Source organism: Pterocles gutturalis, unplaced genomic scaffold (genome assembly GCF_000699245.1).
Source record: "Pterocles gutturalis isolate BGI_N339 unplaced genomic scaffold, ASM69924v1 scaffold39124, whole genome shotgun sequence".
In the NCBI taxonomy this organism is placed as follows: Eukaryota; Metazoa; Chordata; class Aves; order Pterocliformes; family Pteroclidae; genus Pterocles; species Pterocles gutturalis.
Window position 1 is genome coordinate 2,947 of NW_010134613.1, and position 18,651 is coordinate 21,597.

Below are 18,651 nucleotides of genomic sequence, written 5' to 3' on the forward strand. Positions count from 1 at the left end.
AGGTGTTGCATGAAGTTTTAGGTGTATAATAAGGTATTTTAAAACTTTTCTACATTTATTTTTCCTCCTTCCTTCCTTTCATGATGGTGTGTTTCGTTTTATTCCCCACAAATCAGGGGATGCTTCTTTCTTAATTATAGGATGAAGCTGGTAAGGACAGTCCTTTTGGAGGTTTTTTTTGTGCAAGACATATCCTCATTTTTGTATCTAAATCTAGAAGTGAATCTATGTGGAGCTTTTTGTTGCAATTTAAGCTCTACGGTATACTAAAACCAGGAGCTATTTCTTCATTGGCATAAGTAAACTGTAGAAATACTACATAGCAATTTTCCAAACCAGTTGTACCTGAACTTAGCTGAACAAAACCCAGCCATTTCTGTCTAAGTATGCGTGACCTTTCAGCAGGGCTATCTCCCTGCCATTTATCTAAATTACATGGTGTTAAAAATACAGCCAAACAAGCCTGACTCTTTATTAATTATGTGCACATTCTGCTTTGACAGGCTGAAATCTAATTTTATGATCACGTCAACTTATCTTTTGCCCTTTTGGATGAGGTCTAATGCAAATGTCATATGACAGCATATGTGTTCATCTGTCAAAAGCAAAATTATATTCCAATAATTTTTCTTTCCCTGTCTTTTTGCCTTTCTTTCTGGGAACAGATTTAATAGAAAATGTTTACATAGCTTCCAGAAGCAGGAAGGAGCCCAGGTCCCCCCTGGCCAGCGAGGTCCCCGAGCACAGGCTGCAGGCGAACAGCATCACCGTTTCTAAGAAGCGCAGCTGGCTGCAGCAGAGCACCCACCGACCTCCTCCTCCTCCTCCTCCTCTGGAAGAAGAAAACACCTGTAAGGAGACACATGAGGCTGTTATCCTGGTACCCAAATCTCCCATCCTGCTGCCTGACCCAGTGCGAAGCTGCGCTCCTGTCAGCACCCTGCCAAGCACTGCGAGCCCTGCTGCACTGAGGAGCACTGCTGTGGAATTTGGAGAGGATAATGATGCAGATGATGAAGGAGAAATATGGTACAACCCGATCCCTGAAGATGATGAGTCTGACTTGCTGAGGGTCCGCCCTTCTGCTGTGAATAGCTCTGCTGCTGCGGGCTCTCCAGCAGCTCGGTACAAACCCCCACCTGGGGGTGACCTGGGAATGGCCATGGGTCCCCACGAGGGTCCCCCACGCTCCATGGAGAGCACAGGGGACAGTCAGACAGCCCAGCCCGGTGAAGCGAGTCAGGCCAATGCCGTGCATCATGGGGAACATGTCCAGCAGCACCGGCAGAGGTTTGCCTGCAAGGCTCCTGGTGTGCTCTCTGTGGAGGACAATCCTGCCTTTAAGTGCCCTTCAACAGGTAAGAGGGTTCAGGAACATAAGTTTTATGTCTTCTACTTTCTTTCGGAGGAGTAATAAACCCTTCTTATGTCTCTCTTTTCTCTTTCTCTTCCTTTTGTCTTTATCGAGCAAATTTCTGGTGGAAGTGCATGTCAAGTTCTTAAAAAAAAAATGACTCAAATTGTGAGACTACTAAATGTAGAGCTGCACAGTGGTTTCTCAGTCAGTTTGTTCATGGCTTGTCCAGGTGTGTCCTCAGTGCTCTTTGGCTCCCACCTCACTGAAGACAAGGGTTTTACAAGGCGAGCGTGCTCAAGCCTGGTAACGTGAGGACATGCTGGGTTTTCTGTTAGCTGGTGTCTAGCCCTGGCCTTGCATTCCAGCCTCAAAGCTACTTCATGTCTGCAGAAGTTTCTTCAACTTGCTGCCTGGGACTTTTTAATAAAGACTTTTTGGAAGACCATATAAACACTATTCATCATGTCGCTTTCTGTAATTGCTGTCTTGTTGACTGTCTAGGGCTAATCTGATAGACTGGAGAGGAGTGGTTTTCCCTTTCAGAAGCCAGCCTCTTTGTTCCTTGTTATCTTTGGCTGAGTAGTTGATAGTCGCATTTCCATAATTCCATTAGTGTGTGAATTCAGCATCTTATTAAAGATTTTCCCAGTCTATGAAAAAAAGCGCAAATAAAACCCAAACAAAAATAAACCCACACCAAACAAAAGAAACAGAAAAAACCCAACCCTTTCCAAAAAGGTATTATTTTTAATTACTGATGTGTCTTATATTATCTTGAGCTTAACTCTGGTGTCCTGTTGAGAGTTAGAAACAGCATAAAGTTCAGGAGACAGGCAATTCCAGGTTCCCCTCTTTGAAGAAAGTTCACACTTTCTTTGCACTGATATTTAAGAGCCTGTATTTCTGCCCGGCTCAGCAGAGAGGACCTGAAACACCAGCGGCAGAGTCTGGGTGTGTGTTACCCTCCGGAGGAGTCCCCCGCCCCGGTTGTCCCTGTCCCAGCCTGGCCTTCCCAGCGGGCTCCTCGCCCCACATCCACGTGTACCGGGAGCTGCTGTGCCTGCACTCCCAGTGCGGGATCGCTTCTGGGAACAGGGCTTGTTTTCAAAGGCACCAAAGCAACTGCTGTAAACAGCGGAAGAAAAAACACTCAGTCTTCTCTTCTGGGAGCTCACATTTTAAGCAACTACTGTAAACAGCGGAAGAAAAAACAGTCTTCTCTTCTGGGAGCTCACATTTTGTTCTTTTTGTGGAAATGCTGCAGATACAAGTGTATTTTTAGTTGCAAAGTGTGTAAAAGTTACTGGGCATTTGTTTAGAAATAGCTTGCTTTATAGCTCCATTAAATACTTAGTCTGGTTATATTTGCTTGCGAGATAGATGAAACAGTGTGTTCTTATGTAGATTTTTGTCATCATTGGAGCTCTAGGCACTTTGGAGAGGTCAGTAAGCAGGTTTATTTAGGAAAGTCGAGTGTGTCCTGCAAACTGTTTTACCCTCATTTAGGTGGTTAATCTCTCCATATATAGGTGACTAGGTTTTTTTTTTTTTTTTAAATCCTTTATGCAAGAAGAAGAAAGTCAGGATTGTTTTCATACTGAAGAAACATTTATTTCTGAAAGCAAAATTGCACATTTAAAGTGTCTCATGAAACCAGGAGAAAAGTGTTATGAATTTCCCCTGATGTATTTGTTATGCATTAATTAAGGTACTTTAAATGCAGCTCTCCTTTTGCACGTGTTGAATAGTGATCATATTGAATAGATTAATTGATGATGCAGTGGATCCCTGCTGCTCAGTAATTGGCTTTATTATGGAGAAGTGGCTTAGTTCTCCTTTTAAATCCAGTTAAGGTGTCTACAGTTGTTTTCAGTCAAATTTAAAATGACAGCTCATCCACACAAAATTACTGCATGAAGGGCAATGTGGCCAATTTTAACTTCATTTGTGTTAGGACCTTGTTTGAATTATACGACTACTATGAAATAGATGTCTCTATTCTTAGAGAGCTGGGTACATAAGCAGTAACTCCTGACAAATAAGCAACTACTGCTTTGAGGAGAAGTCTACTTACCTTTCTTACTGATATGATTTTATATATGTCAATATTGGTTAGCAGTTGTTAGATTTTGAGAAGCATAGACAGAAAAAAGTGGGGCACTGCAAAAGCAACAAAATATATAGTTGTTCATTTTGTCATTTGCTGTTTTCTTCTTTGGATAGTGGAATCAATTTTACCTTAAAACTTTAAGTGTTGCTGCCTTATTTGGGTTTCCAACTTTGTAGAGAGAAGATGGTTGTGGATTTTTTTTATTTTTTAAATTATTTTTTGAGAGTCGATTAGACAGAAGATTAAGAAAAATTATAGAATTCAGTTATTGGAGTCTTTCCAAACACAGCAGCGAATAGATATTTCCTGTAAATATTACCAGTAAAATGGATCATAGTTGTAGAGGTGCTAGTTTGCCCCATAGTCTTAATTCACACCAGTAGTTCCTGGTGTTAATCTGGTTACTTTCTACAGTAGATGCCATTTATGTTAATAGGATTTATCGGGTAATTCCTTAGTGAATGATTCTAGCCATGCTGGCTTTTTAAAAGGAAACTGATTAAAAATAAGACGCCCCTATAGCAGAGCTTGGGAAAATAATTAATGTATTTTTTTTTTTTATAACAAGTACACTAAAGGTAAGAATAAGAAGAGTTCTGAGTTAGTAATGTAGAAACAGCACCAGCTCGTGCTCTTAGGTCTGTGGGAGAAGAGTTTAAGTGGAAAGGACCCTGGAGACTGTTTTTGATTTGATGTTTCCGTGCACAGGAGACTTACCTAATCAGTGGAACCATCTCGCATGTGTCTGTAGCTCAGAGACATCCTGGTTGGATGTGCACATTGTAGGTTGCTAGGATCTGGACTGTGCTTTTGCTGCTAAAAATGTATGTATGTTAGCTGTCTGGATGGAAAACCCTGGTAGGAATCACCGTAAGCAGATTTTTTTTTAGCATTCTTGGAAGTGAAGATTGATACCTTATTCCCACTTATCCTCAATGCGCGCCAACTGGAACTTGGCTTAAATCACATTAAAACTACAGTGCTCTTTCTCCACTTAGACCATGACCGCTATCCTGGTTTCCAAATACAGCTTCTGGGACCAATGCAGGCAAATATTTTGCATGCCTGGATGTTGCAAATAAGCTTCCCGCAATATACATAGAGTATACTGGGCTGCAAATCCTGTCTACCGATTTCCTTCCACGCCTTGCAAATACTATTTGCTTGATTTTTATTCTTTTTCCAGATAGAAGATGCTTTGCAATATAACTGTTTTCCAAGTGCAAGCAGCTTTGGTTGCATGAGGTAGAAAAGCATTCATGGGAAATATTTGTGTAATGTTTAAGATGCCAAAATGGTTTGGTGTGTGGCAGAAATATCCCTCTGCTCCCACTTTCTCCTGCAGAGCTGAAGCCAGTTTCTTGGTGGGTTTTTGGGGAGTTTGCACATATGCTTTTGAAGGTCGAGGGCTTATTCATGAATGGGTCTTTGGTCCATGGGGTGACAATGCCATAAAGACCTGCTGGGGAAAGATGCAAAAGGATGTCACAGCTGTGGAGTGGGAGCAGTTAATTTAAAATAGCTATTGCCTTTTTTTCTGTTTCTCTTTTGTACTGAGTAACTGTTTATATTCTCTGACTGGTGAAATAGGGGCAAGCTTGCTTTTCATGCCATGAAAGACACAGCGAGGGGAGGCAGTCTTCGTGAGAGCAGCCCAAACAGACAGCGCCTGGCATCGGCTGCGGTGCTGCTGCTTGGGTCTTGGTGTGACGCCAGCGTCTGAATAGAGCCGACTGTGGTTTACGTGCGTCGCAGAATCATAAATGTTTAAAATATCTGCAACAAACTTCTGCTTGTTTGTAGATACTGAACTCCTTAAGTCTGGTCAGAGGTCTAAAGTGCCGTTACACATACTTGTTCCTCTCTCTAACAAGGTACCGCAGTCAAGGATGCTCTGAGGTTTGCCACCACAATGGCGAGTAGGCAGTGGTCAGCCCCTTCACCTCTCAGCATGCTTGAGCCCTGGGAGCTTACTCGGCAATCCCTTCCCATTTTAGTTAATGGAGTATTTAAATAAATTTGGTTTATATCTTTTGCTCCTGTAAAAGTGATCCCTGAGTTGATGGTTTTGTCACAGCTTAATTAATGTCGGTATGCATAGCATTTGAAGAAAGCAGACTACTGTTACAGAGTTGTTAGAGAATTTTTTTTTTACCCTGTTAATAATTTTTCCGTTCCTTGACTGTGGGATGGAACTTGGAGGCTGCATTTGTCACAATAGTAATTTTTATAGGGGTAAAAAAGACCTTTTTTTACAGGTTAAGAGGAGGTTCATCCATTTATTTAGATAATTAAGATGTTATATAGAAATAATTCCATTCTATCCCAATTTTTAAAAGTTCTTTTTAGCTTTTTTTAAGGATTTTCTCCCAGTTGCTGATGTGGATAGAGGTGATGCTTATATCTTAATTGAAGTTGCTTGAATATGATAGAGCATGAATTCTTCTCTTAATGACATTTGCAATTCTACTCTGAAGTTTTCTATCAGGACAAGTCTGGAGCTATCTGAGGATGAGAAAGCATAATGGGCCTGAGCCTGAGTGAGTTCACAGCCTCTGACATCAGTAAAGCTGTCCTGTTTCTGTCAGTTGAGCATCCAGCTTGGCATTTCTTGTGGTATCTAGTACAGAAAAACAGTAGCCCTTTTTTACTTGCCTGTTTGCTACAAGAGCAATTTTGAGATATTTGGGCTTTTCTGTTTTGACTTGCTGCTTTTTCATTTTTAATACATTTTCCCAGTAAGTCCTTGGGTTGATTTTAAAAATAATGAAAGAAGAATTGAAGAATCTAGGCAGAAGGGAGACTGAAAGTTATGACCCCTCAGCATAAGCTGTATTTTTTTCCTCTTTTTAAAATGAAATGGCTTAGAGCTTCAACACTCATGTAATTATTCTAGAGAGATGCTTTTAGTGCTACACGTAGTGTACTTATTAAGTATGTCAGGAGAATGGTAGGAAAAATTAGATTACCTATCAGCTTTAATTTGGTCAGAATTCAGCCTTTCCATTAGCTATCAGAGTGTCCATTTGATATTTCAATAGCTTGCTGTAACAAGGAACTGATAGTTTTCTGACTTACTCATTCAGCTCAACTGTCATCCCCCCAAAAAATTACGGGTTTTCTGATGAACTTTAAAATAACTCAGAAACCCTACCTTAAGTGATGAGGAATGTTACGTATAGAATAGGGTAATCAAATACTCCAGCACACACCGCAGTCAGCGTGGCAGTGATGTATGTGCCCAGGCACACGTAAACAGTGTTCGGCAGGGTCAGACGAGTATTTTTACTATGCTAAATCATTGCCTGTGTCTGGCAGGGGCTGCGTAGTAAGTGCCTAAGGTAGTTTGAGTCCTCTCTTGCCTTGGGGCAGCGTTGTGCAGGGATACGGTCTGTCCCCACTGCCCAGCTTGACAGAGGGGACAGTAGCAATTGCCCCTAGGAACAGCTGGCTGGGTTTGAGAGGCACTCTGTTCCCCTGGGCTGTTCATGTCTTTCCAGTTGTGTCTCCTTGGTCGTGAAAAGGCTTTATCCTTTCACACATCGGTATCGCTGAGCAAAGTGGAAGGTGGCTTTACTAGTCAAGCTGAACATCTGGCTGACAGAAGCAGTTATGATGTCAAGTCACTTTGATTTGTGTGTCATTGTCCTTCAAAATTTTGTTTGGTTTTGTTTTGCTATCTTAGTCATACTGCTGAAGCTTCCAGAAAGCGTTAAGTATACCATAGAACAGCCCAGGTTGGAAAGGACCTCAAAAGATCACCTGGTTCACCCTTTGGTGAGAAGGGAAGCCTAGGTGAGGTTACCTAGCACCCTGTCCAGTTCCATCTTGAAAACTTCCAGTGATGGGTACTCCATCATGTCCCTGGGGATGTTGTTGCAGTGATTGATTGTGCTCACTGTAAAAGATAAATTATATATGTACACATATATATAGTCAGCTGCATCCCATCAAACTGAACATCCCCGTGCTGCCTTGGTAGTCATGCAACAGGTGCCTCATCTTTCATCTCCTCCTACCATCCTTCCGTAAGGGTATTTTTGAAGTTTAACAGGTAAGGTGGGATGTGTGGGGACAGGGACAGTCAGGAGCCTGTTGCAGCACAGCCGTGTAACTTGGTAAAAGGAGCGAGGCGCAGCTCAGTTCCTCTGGCACCCTTGTGAGGAGGCTGGATGGGGCGGGTAGGGTGGGAAGGGAAGCGTTACCAGACTGGGCTACAGCTCCCTTTGCAGCTTGTTCCGAGCTGTGTCGTGTACGCTGTTTAAAATGGTGTGCATACCTCAGCACATTGCTGGCTTCAGTGGAACAGCATGTGGCTCGATGCTGATGGGAATACCATCCTGCATAATACTCGACTGTTAAGTTTCTTCCAGCCGCATATTTCATTTTAACTGTTTGGTGCTGAACACAGCAGAAGTTGGACGCATAAAAGTCAGAGTGTTAGATTGACTCTTCAATTTTAATGAGCTGGGGGGAAGTTTAATTTGCTGGCCTGCTTTTCCAAGCCTGTGCCAGAGACTTTGACAGAAAGGGAAGATTAATGTTAGCAGGCTGAAGTATGGCACCGATTGCTACAGAGCGCTCCAGGCCAGCCCACCAGTGGGACCGGGCTGTGATTTGTAGCACAAGGGAAGGCTTTGTCCGCTTTTATCAAACACCACATTTCTAACTAGCTGCTTGCCAGAAAAGCACAGCAGGCGTGCTAGAAATAGCCCTTCCCCTGCAAGGGAACTGCTTCGATGAGATGCAGGGCTAAAGGAATTTTCCTCTGTTGCTCTGGAAAACAGATTCTATGTTTTATTCTTCATAACTGAAACTTTCTTTTATAAAGACAGTCTTTTAAGCAGCTGTCTGCAAAAGTTATTCAAGCCAAACTTCTACTGAGACTGGAACTAGTCTTTGTAGGGTTTTTTTGGGAGGGGAAAACCAAAACCACAACAAATCACTTTGGTCAAAGACCAGATCACCTGATTTAACTGTTTAAACTATGTGAAGTATAAAAAGTAAGTTGTAGTTAAATGGTGAAAATTAATGTGGATGAACAGGGGACCTGTAAAAATCACTAGCTGTATGGTGATTTGAACTTAAAGTAATTAGTTTAGAATTAAAGCAGTAAGCCTGTGAGAAATCTAAGAAAAAAACACTGTAAAGTATGATTTGCTGAGTGTCTCATGAAAACAACGCTTCTTTCTTTCATTTTATATGCTGTAAATAGACTCTGTCTGGCTAGGAAGGGGGGATGACAGATGGATATAGGAGTCTGAGTCTCCATGAGCTGCTTAGGCTAATTGCACCACACAGAGTTAGCGTGCTTCTGGGCCCCGTGGTACACTAGCCTGCGCAGGCAAGGCTACAAGAGCTCTCTTGGGAGCTGCTAAAATTTGCAAAATGATGAGTGAATGGGGTGGTTATTGCTAGCAAGAACCACTATTGGTTTCTCAAGGGGTAGAAAAGTGGCTCTAAGTGAAAGTACTCCTGTGATTTTATTAATATCTGTAATTGTGGCCTCAGTTCCCCTCTTGCATGCTTCATTAACTTGTGCAAATTCATTGCCTTTCCTACAGTCATTACCGCCTCATGCTGGTGACAGTGAGAAAAAAAAAAAAAGTAACTTGGTATTTGGATTTCCTCGAGTGTTCGAACATGAGGTGAACCGCAGGTTCCTGACTGTGTGCAGTATGGGCATATGTCTGATCATGTTCTGTAATTAGTTGTCTTTCTTTGCTAAATTGAGGAAGTCTTTTTGTGTTCTTTTACCCTCTCTAGCATCAGTGCCTGCTGTTACATTGGGGGGTTTTTTTGGTGCCTTGAAAGGTGGGTGATTTCCCACAAGAATGTCACTTGGGAACTGTATAACTTTAAGCCCAGTTATGAGATGGTTGTGCCAGGAGTGATGGAAAGTTGCTGGCAGGAATGAGGCCATGCAGGATGCGGCTTTTGGAAGGAATGAATCCTTGTTGTGTTCTTCCTCCTCTGTCCTGCAGCAGAAAGGAGGAGCTGAGAGAAAAGGAAGAAGAGGTGTGAGATGCTGCCAGTGTCTCCATGCAAGGGATTTAGGGCTCTTGTGGGTACCAGAGGGAGATGCACAAGAATATAGCCATATTCTTCACTGAAGTGTCTATCCTCTACACTTAAGAGGACTGGGCAATGCTGATGTGTTGACTACATAACTAACTGCTTCATAGACAAGGGTGCATTTGTCATATTCCAGTGTTTTCCCATTTAAGACTGGTTTCGTTGCACCTGTGCCCCAGGAATGCAGCCACGTCTGCTTGTATGGGGGTACAGCACAAATGGATGGAGCTGAATGAAGCGGGTGAGATAGCTCATTTGTTTATACATAGTTTCTGGCCCTTTCATCTCCATAAAGCAGAAAATCTGGCTTCTGACTATGAACTGCCAAATTTGGCTGAACAAGTCAGCAAAGCACAGCTTTCTGAATGCTCATGAGCATCTGGCTGATGAATGAATGATGGCTGTCCGAATGAATGGTGTTTATCAAGTCACGGCAAATCAACATGTTTTCCCCTAGTTCAAGATTTTTTTTCATTGCTGCAAACTGCAGTTACTGAGCAGTTTGAAAATTATTATTCCTTTCTTTTCTTCTAAAGGGTCTGGAGTTGTACTTGCACACAAGGCTGATATTCCCTCAACAGAAGTTTCTCCTCCAAGTCCCAGTCCTCTGAAAAAAAGTGGATCAATCAACTGGCCTTTCCCTGATAGAATTAGATCTCCCAGGACTGTGAGGAAGCTTTCGATGAAAATGAAAAAGCTGCCAGAGCTGAGCAGGAAGCTGAGTGTCAAGGGAACTTCAAGCCATGCTAGTTCAGACAATCCTCCTTCCCTGCCGAAGGGCAGCTGTCGGGATACAAGCCATACAGTGTCTTTGCCATCTTCTGGAAACTCAACCACAGCTGCCAGCAGGATTGTGATAAGCCGTTCCCATCTCGACAGCAGCGTGTCGTCACAACACACCTACAAAAAGAAAAGCTCAAGGAACTCCAAATCCTTCAGCAAAGGTGGTTACCTCAGTGATGGTGACTCTCCCGAGCTCATAACAAAATCAGGTAAACATGGGCATGAAACCAAGGGTGGGAAAGGAAAGGAGAGCCTTCCAAGTAACACTGGTAAAACCGAAATAGATATCGATGCCTTCAGACACTACAGCTTTTCTGATCAACCGAAGTGCTCTCAGTACATCTCTGGACTCATGAGCATTCACTTTTATGGTGCTGAGGACTTAAAACCACCAAGAATAGACTCAAAGGATGTCTTTTGTGCAATACAGGTTGACTCTGTAAACAAAGCAAGAACAGCCCTGCTTACCTGTAGGACAACATTTCTCGACATGGACCACACGTTCAACATAGAAATTGAAAACGCTCAGCACTTAAAGCTGGTGGTGTTCAGCTGGGAACCCACCCCACGGAAAAATCGGGTGTGTTGTCATGGGACCGTGGCTCTTCCCACTCTCTTCCGAGTGACGAAGACGCATCAGCTGGCTGTCAAACTGGAACCAAGGGGACTTATTTACGTCAAGCTGTCGCTCATGGAGCAGTGGGAGAACTCTATCGATGGCCTTGATGCAGATCGGGAGCCTGTGATGTTCGGGGTAGATGTCCGAAAAGTTGTAGAGAAAGAAAATGTGGGCTTGATGGTGCCACTCTTGATGCAAAAATGCATTCTGGAGATCGAAAAGAGAGGCTGCCAGGTACTGTGCATATTTTAATCTGTTTTGTAAATGTTTCTGTGTTGAGATTGCAGTTCTTGCAGTGTGAGCAGTGAATGGGAAAGGGGAAATGAAAAAGACCTTTACATGTCCTTTTTTTTTTTTTGCTTTGCTGCTCCTGACACTAGTCATTGTAACGTGGGAAGAATAACAGGGCTGTGTGAAATGGGTGCTTCCAACTTGGCCTTTGCAGAGGAGACATACGCTTGTGCTTTATGACTAGGGATAGTGACGTGAACGTGCAGCCCCCAGCACGTAGAGTCACCCTCAAAAAGCAGAGCTGAGATGAGAACTTGAAAAAGCTTGATTCCTGAGACACAGATCACTCCATCAGGAAAAATGAGTATAATGTTCCCTCCTAACCAAAACCAGGGCATTGATGATGAGGACAGATCTTTTGACAAAACTTTACTTACACGTGTGCAGTCTCGAGCCAACATGCCAGAGACTTGTCTCTGGATCACTTTGTGCACAGCGTTAAGATGAGGAGAAGACCCTGAGGGACTGCACTAGTTGTTTCCCCACATCACTGCTCCTTGCCTGCCTGCAGGTTTTTTTTCAGAATTTGGACAGGAGGTGAATGCTGTAAAGCAGCAGTGCCCCATGTCTTCTCTTCATCTTAATACAGTTTATTGGTTGAGGTAACCTAATGGACAAAAATATGTGTGAGAAATGAGGTGTGGAAACAAATTGCCAGTTATGGATGCTAGACAAGAAGTCTGTGTAGGATGGACAATGCCCTTGGCATTTAATTTGAAACTGGTGGGAGGACTCTTGTGAGCTGTTCCACAGCATGTGTGAGCCTTCAGTTTCTTTTACACTGTTCTGGCTCAGGTGAAATTGAGAAGTAATCACACCTACCTACCACTGTTACTATTTCAAATTGCTGACAGGTTGGATGCAGTTCCAGGTGGTACAAGATTAACTCTGATATTTATAACCTAGTTCGTAAAATATAGACAGAAATGGTACTTCTATGTAGTTACTTTGAAAGTCACTACTGATAATAACTGTGTGAACCTTATTGTGAAGGCTTCTCCTAACATCATGCAGATCAGTGGAAAAGAGAACTCTTATTCTTTCCAATGTATGTGTCCCATGGTTTCAGCATTTTATTTTGGGCTTATTAGCACCTAGTCATGCAAATGTTATTGGGTAATCAAGGCAACACTTGTAATGAAGCGATTGGGATGTGAATTGTCTGAATGTACCTGGTGCTTTTGAGCATGAAATCTGATTTGTGTATTTGCACAGGGAGAACCAAAAATGCAAAATATACTGTTAACTTCTTGGTTTAACCACGTGCTTGTCTGACATTTTGACTTTCTTATAGACTGCAGACTACTGTCGTGGTATGTTATCTCCACCTGAATTTCAGATGTCGCATTAGAAAACTTCAGAAGTTTAAAATAAATTGTCTTAGGCAAATACTGGATCATATTCAGTCTTGGGAAGGAGGGGGTACAAATTCCATTGGGTAACTTTCTATTTATTTAAACAGGGATTAATATAGGGCCAGAGAAATACTCGTATTTGCAGACCTAGATTCACATGGTCTAAGTCTAAGGTTTTTTGTCTTTTGAGTCCATGGTGGTTCTGGACTAACAATTTACTGCTCAGTACAGCTGTGTATAAAGTTAATTAAAATGAAATTAATATATTTAAGATTTCATTCCTTAAGATCATAGGAGTGCTTTGTATAAATGGTGTTGATGAAAATGAAAAGTAAATAATGATTAAATGCAAAATTTAAGTACATGAAAGAACATGATTTAACTAGTAATTCAGCAGTGTATTATAGGTGTAATAATGGAGTATTCATAATTTTCTTGAAACTTTGGTTACTGGTATACAATTAAATTTTGTTTACTGTGTAGCTTAATCTTACAGGAAAAATGATCTGGGTTTTTTTAATTGGTTTATAGCATTTTGTATTTTTAGTAGGTAGTCAGCTGTATGACTGCTTTTTTTCTGCTAATGATTAATAACTGTATTTTGGTATACTGTGATTTTTTCGTACTTAAAGCTCAGAATGCTTTTTCTCCTCATTTCTTTCTGCTGAAATTCCAGTCCTACCTTGTATAATGGAACAATTATACTAGGAAGAATAATGCTGATCTGAATAAGTAGGATAAGAAGAGAATAGATGTTTCATCTGTATTTCTTTGTTTCCTGAGTTTGCATAAAACTAAACCACTAGAAGTTTACAATTTAAAACTCCTCTGTTCCGTCAATAACATACTGCTCAGCATGTTTGCTGTTATGGGAAACGCCAGCGTTGCTCCCTTGCTGCTTGCCCATCCCAGCTGTGTGTCTCGTGAGGAGTTTGGTTCCACACATGCCGGTTGGGTGTGGAGGGTTTGTGCTGTCGGAGCATCCTTGGCACATGCTTCCCAGCAGTGGTTTTTGTTCCCTTCCCAGGTGAGATGGCACACGGTGTCAGTTGTTAGTCCCCTCTGCAGGAAAGCGACTGACGTGGGGCCGTTGTTTTGCTTGCAGGTGGTAGGGCTGTACCGGCTGTGTGGCTCTGCAGCGGTCAAGAAGGAGCTTCGGGAGGCGTTCGAGAGGGACAGCAAGGCTGTGACCCTGTGTGAGAGCCAGTACCCCGACATCAATGTCATAACAGGTAACCCGTTTCCTTGCTTCGCTTCTAATATAGAATTGTGCCATGTTTGTAGTGTACCTTTTAAAAGGTGAATTTTGGCTCGGAACTAGTTTTCTGTTGTCATTTAACTAGTTAAATGCTAAAAGTTAGGTGAGAATGAGTGCAGTGACCTTGGGGATGTGTAAATGACCAGGAGGGAGGAGGATGTGGCGGACAGGTAGGCTTTCCCTAACTGCTCTGCCAGTTCCAGCGGGAAGCGTACGTCAGACAGGAGCCAAGCTCCTGCAGCGGGTTAAAACTCTGCTGTTGGTTTGTGTTGGAGCAGATCTTGGAAAATGCGGTTGTGATGCAAGACGTGTGCTGTACTGGTGCCTCTGTAACGTGCGATCGATCCAAGGGACATCTCAGATCCACCCTTTGTCCTCCCTTTGTGTTGGCGATGGCTGGGCACTGATTTCCCATCACCTTGTGCAGGACAGTTAGAGCTGCAGGAAAATGCCTTCCTTTCATCATATGGTTCTTTTAAAACATAATTAAATAAGCAGCTTTTCCGTGGTCGCTGGAGTGGCCCTTTACTTGCTGTCACGCAGCAAGCTTCAGGCAAGGGTTGAGGGCTGGGGGTGCAGGACCAGTGGTCATAGGAAGCCCCTCTGCCTTGGCACGGGCTCCTCGCGTGACTGTTTGCGCAGGTGTTGCACTGCACAGCTGAGGCAAGCTGTTGAGGGTTTTTTTTTTGTTTGCCTAAAAGTAGAACGGTTTTATAACTATTGATACTTGTTATGTAAACCAAAGTTGATTTAATTTCAGGCATCATGGAGTAAATGAATTGCTCTAGGAAATTAGGCAGGAGCATTCGTTTCCTACATACCCAGGGATGGAAAATGCAGTGACAGTAGTCAGGGTATAAATTTTCTGTGCTAAAGTCCTTTCTGTGACATCCAACATCCAGCTATATGGGACAGTTTTACCCTGTTTGGTGGTTTATTTCATTTCAGTGTATTGGGAATACATTTTGTTTGTTACACTTTATATACTCAGTGGTATCAGAAGATGCTACTCGGTGACATTTACTGGGTTAAATAAGCCTTTTGGTTCAGAATGTCCAGCTAGTCAGTTCACCTGACTTGCCTTGGCTGGTTTAGCTGTTGGGTTCAGTGCTGCTCCCAAGTACTACTGGCGTTACCAGCAGCAGAAACTTATGTTGATGTTTCACTCTTGTGGGATACACCCTCTACAAAGAGGAAGTGTATGATTAAAGTAAATCATATAAAAGATCTTTTAAACTGGATAATTTTCTTCTCTTTACAAATAAACTACTGAAAAAAAAGTGGTGATAATTTCTAAGATTAGATTGTTCTATGAAAATTACTGAAGTCCTGTTTTCTTCCTGATTTTTGTAGATCAACTCAGAAGGGAGGGAAAAAAAACACCTCTGCTTTCTGCCAGGGAGCAGAAACTGTCTGATATTGACTTGTAAGCAGACAAATGGCAAACTGCTATTTGGTTGATGTAAACTTTTGTCTAATGGAAGACTTTGTGGGTTTGGTTTTTCTATTTTGTTTTGGAATAATAAAAATGGCATTGTGCTCCCATGCTACAAATAATCATTACAATAGAACAGTGTGTGCAGAAACAGTTCAGGAGTATCATGGGAAGCGCTATAGGAACTTAATTCTCATCCATATACAAAAGAACCTGTGATGTTTCATAAGAATTTTGCTTTTCTTGAGTAAATGGTACACTCAGAACCAACCAGACCTGGCTGAAACTAAAGTCCAAACTGCAGGAGAGCGCAGTACTGGTGCGAAGCCCTGGAAGGGCAGCGGCGCAGTCTGACTGATGTTTCCATCACAAGTTTATGATGCAGTACTTAAATAGTATACCTCAATTTTTCAATATACATTGCTCCAGGCCTTATTGGTGATGGTGACCGTGCAGGTCCTGCTGGACTCTTGATCCTTTTTTGGTTTGCTCTCCTGAAAAATAATTTTTTGCATCCAGAATTTGTCTTGTAAGTATGAAAAGATTACAGCCTTGGTGTGTGTCTTAAGGAAAGATTGCAAAAGTTTACTTACATGCTGCTTTGCTTACAAGGAAAAAAAAAATTAATAAATTACATTGAAAGAATTTTTTTTTCCCCTGGTGCCCCTGCAGCTGTGCTGTGTGGTTGCCATTAGCGCCTGTGTTAGTGTTGTGTTGAAAGGACTGCGTGCAGGGGTCCCGCGGGAGCTGGGGGGAGTGGGGAGGGGAGCAGAGCATTTGCACCCGTAGCTTCTGCTGTCCAAAATGTAGCCCCCTCTCTAATTAATTGTAAACAGGGTGGTCTGGGCTGAAGGGGGAACTTGCAATTTTTGCTGACAGACCTGAGGTGTACCCACTGTGGTTAGTGCTAGGAATAAAAGAGGCTCCAGAACCTCTCTGGCAGATCCTTAGGGAGCTGGGTTGAGAGGGAATGTTTCTGCTGATGTGTTACTTCTGTGTTTGCAATGCTGGGGCTGATGCACATGATTCATACTTTTATAAGCCAAAACATGTGTTCCACAAAATATGAATCCTCAGCATAAATCTTGTCTGATTTGAAGAGAAGTGCCGCCTTGTGCCCTTTTTGAAATTTGAGTAGTGCTGCTTCTCCAAAAGATTAAAGAGATTTTTTTTTTTTTTTTACAGTTCTCCAAAGGCTAAAGAATGAATATTTAATGATTAAAGCTTTACTGAGAAATGCTGTTGGAGTTGGCACAGGCTCACACACAACTGAGTGCTCGTGGCTCAAACTGAAGCACGCGGCCAGTTTTCGGAACTGACCAGTAGTTGTGTTGTTGCCTCATGTCTGTTTGTATCCACGTGAATTCATATCTCTGCATAAAGCGTGCAATACTGTTAACAGTTCAGTGGGTCAGAAAAATGAGGAATTAATGAAGTGGATGGCAATTTTGCTCACTGTCTAAATTTGTTGTGTGTGGTTTTGTCAAGGGGAATGTGCTAGTGGGCTGGCAGCAGCGGGAAGCATAGATTCATGTTAAAAAAATAACAGCAGCTTCTTACAGGGCTAATTTAGCTGAGTAAAGAGCAAAAGGATTTAGAAAGGTCAAGGGGAATTCCTGGGTCCCAAACCGTCCTGTTATTCAGGGCTAAACAGGAGAAAGTCCTTTGGCAGATGGCGGTCCTATGACTGTGGATGCTGTTACAGGAATTCCTACTAAATTATTATTAATAGATGGTTGTGAGTGTTTCAACGGTGTAAGCTGATTTGGTTACAACACACTGTTTCCTACTGTAAGCTGATTCTGATTTCAGCCTCCCCCTCCAACAAAAGCACAGCTGAAACTAAAGTGCTGATAAAAGTCAGCATCTCTTGCTAGTGTTTTGCTTACGGAAGAAGGAAAATACTGCAAACCATGTTGTACAGCACCAGCCTCTGCCACGTTTGTCTCATAAGTATTTTAACCAGCTAATGCATGCGGGGAACATGGGTCTCTAAAATCTGGGGAAGAAATAAAATCTGGTGGGGAGGGAGCAATATGGGTAAGTTGCTAAGCAAAATCTATCCACTTAAGTGGAGCAGTAACAAAAGTGACATATTCTTTTTAAAAAAAACCAAAGCCCCAATGCTGGGTGCGAGGTTTGTCAGTGACACGGAGGATTTTCTCATGAGATGGGTGAAGCTGATGTGCCTTAGCACTCACAAGAATCGCTGGGAAGTGAATCTGCAGCTTGTTAAAGGCAGCTGTTCTTGTGTCTCTTGTGAAGGCGTCCTAAAGGACTATCTGCGAGAGCTGCCCTCCCCCCTGATAACCAAGCAGCTCTATGAAGCAGTGTTGGATGCCATGGTGAAAAACCCTTTGAAAATGACAACAAGCGGTTGTGAGAATGTCCCAAGTGACTCTGAGCACACAGCAGCCCTTCTGGATTGCCTGCCAGATGTTGAGAAGGTGAGCAGTGTTAGCAAGTTCAAGTAAATTGCATACTTAGAATATAAAGGAACATTTTAACAGTGGCTGTAAAATGTGTCAAAATGTGTATGCCTGTTCCATGACTTAACAGTCCATGTGGATTTTTGATGCTCCACATCTTTGAAAAATAATTCCATGCTGTGATTAATTGGAGGGTCTGCATTGCTGGATTTGTTCTAGTTTGCGTTTTATGTTGTCTCTATAAAACTGGATGAAAGACTGTGATCGCTATTTTTATGTTGTTAGATGAAAGATTATTCTTGTGTGGTGTCCTGCTCCAATTCTGTGGAGCTCTCTGATCTGTATGGGCAAATGCATTTCTCTTTCCTAGGTATATGCAATAAAGCCGTTGCCTCCCACACTGTGCTGCATAATAGTGCAGGGCATCGTTACCTGCCAAATTCACCTCTGTAGAAAGCCAGTTAGCCCACAGGAGAGTGAGTGAGTGGGCAGCCTGCACAGTACCTGGAGGTTACTTGGAGGGTTGTTCTGATGTTGAGGTCATATTGAGGGTTTCTTTATTTTCTAATGTGTCTGGATCATCTGTACTGCTTCTGCAGCTTCTCTCCCCTCCCTGATGTCCCCTTTCCACTGTGAGGAAACTCATCCAGATGTTCCATGGATGGGTGTTTGGAGAGAAGCCATAGCTATCAGCCTTGATTTCATCCCTCTAGAGCAGTGCGTTAGGATGTCAACACCGCCTACATCTGTTGTTTTGTTTCCTGAGCAGTATTTTCTTCACTTAGGCTACCCTGAAGATGCTGTTGGATCACCTGAAACTGGTGGCTTCTTACCACGAAGTGAATAAGATGACGTGCCAGAATTTAGCTGTATGTTTTGGGCCCGTGTTACTGAGCCAGAGGCAAGAGACCACCAACCATAACAACAGAGTCTTCACAG

General features: G+C 42.5%; 1 protein-coding gene across 1 annotated transcript in view; it reads left to right on the forward strand.

Annotated features, from left to right (window-relative positions):
• Positions 1–665: 665 nt before the first annotated feature.
• LOC104467754 (rho GTPase-activating protein SYDE2-like) overlaps positions 666–18,651 on the forward strand; it is a gene marked incomplete at its 5' end in the record, with an annotated part of 23,340 nt that continues 5,354 nt past the window's right edge. Inside the window, 5 exon segments of the mRNA XM_010081644.1 lie at positions 666–1,358; positions 10,079–11,178; positions 13,696–13,822; positions 17,549–17,730; positions 18,498–18,650. Coding sequence (XP_010079946.1) covers positions 666–1,358; positions 10,079–11,178; positions 13,696–13,822; positions 17,549–17,730; positions 18,498–18,650 — 2,255 coding nt within the window.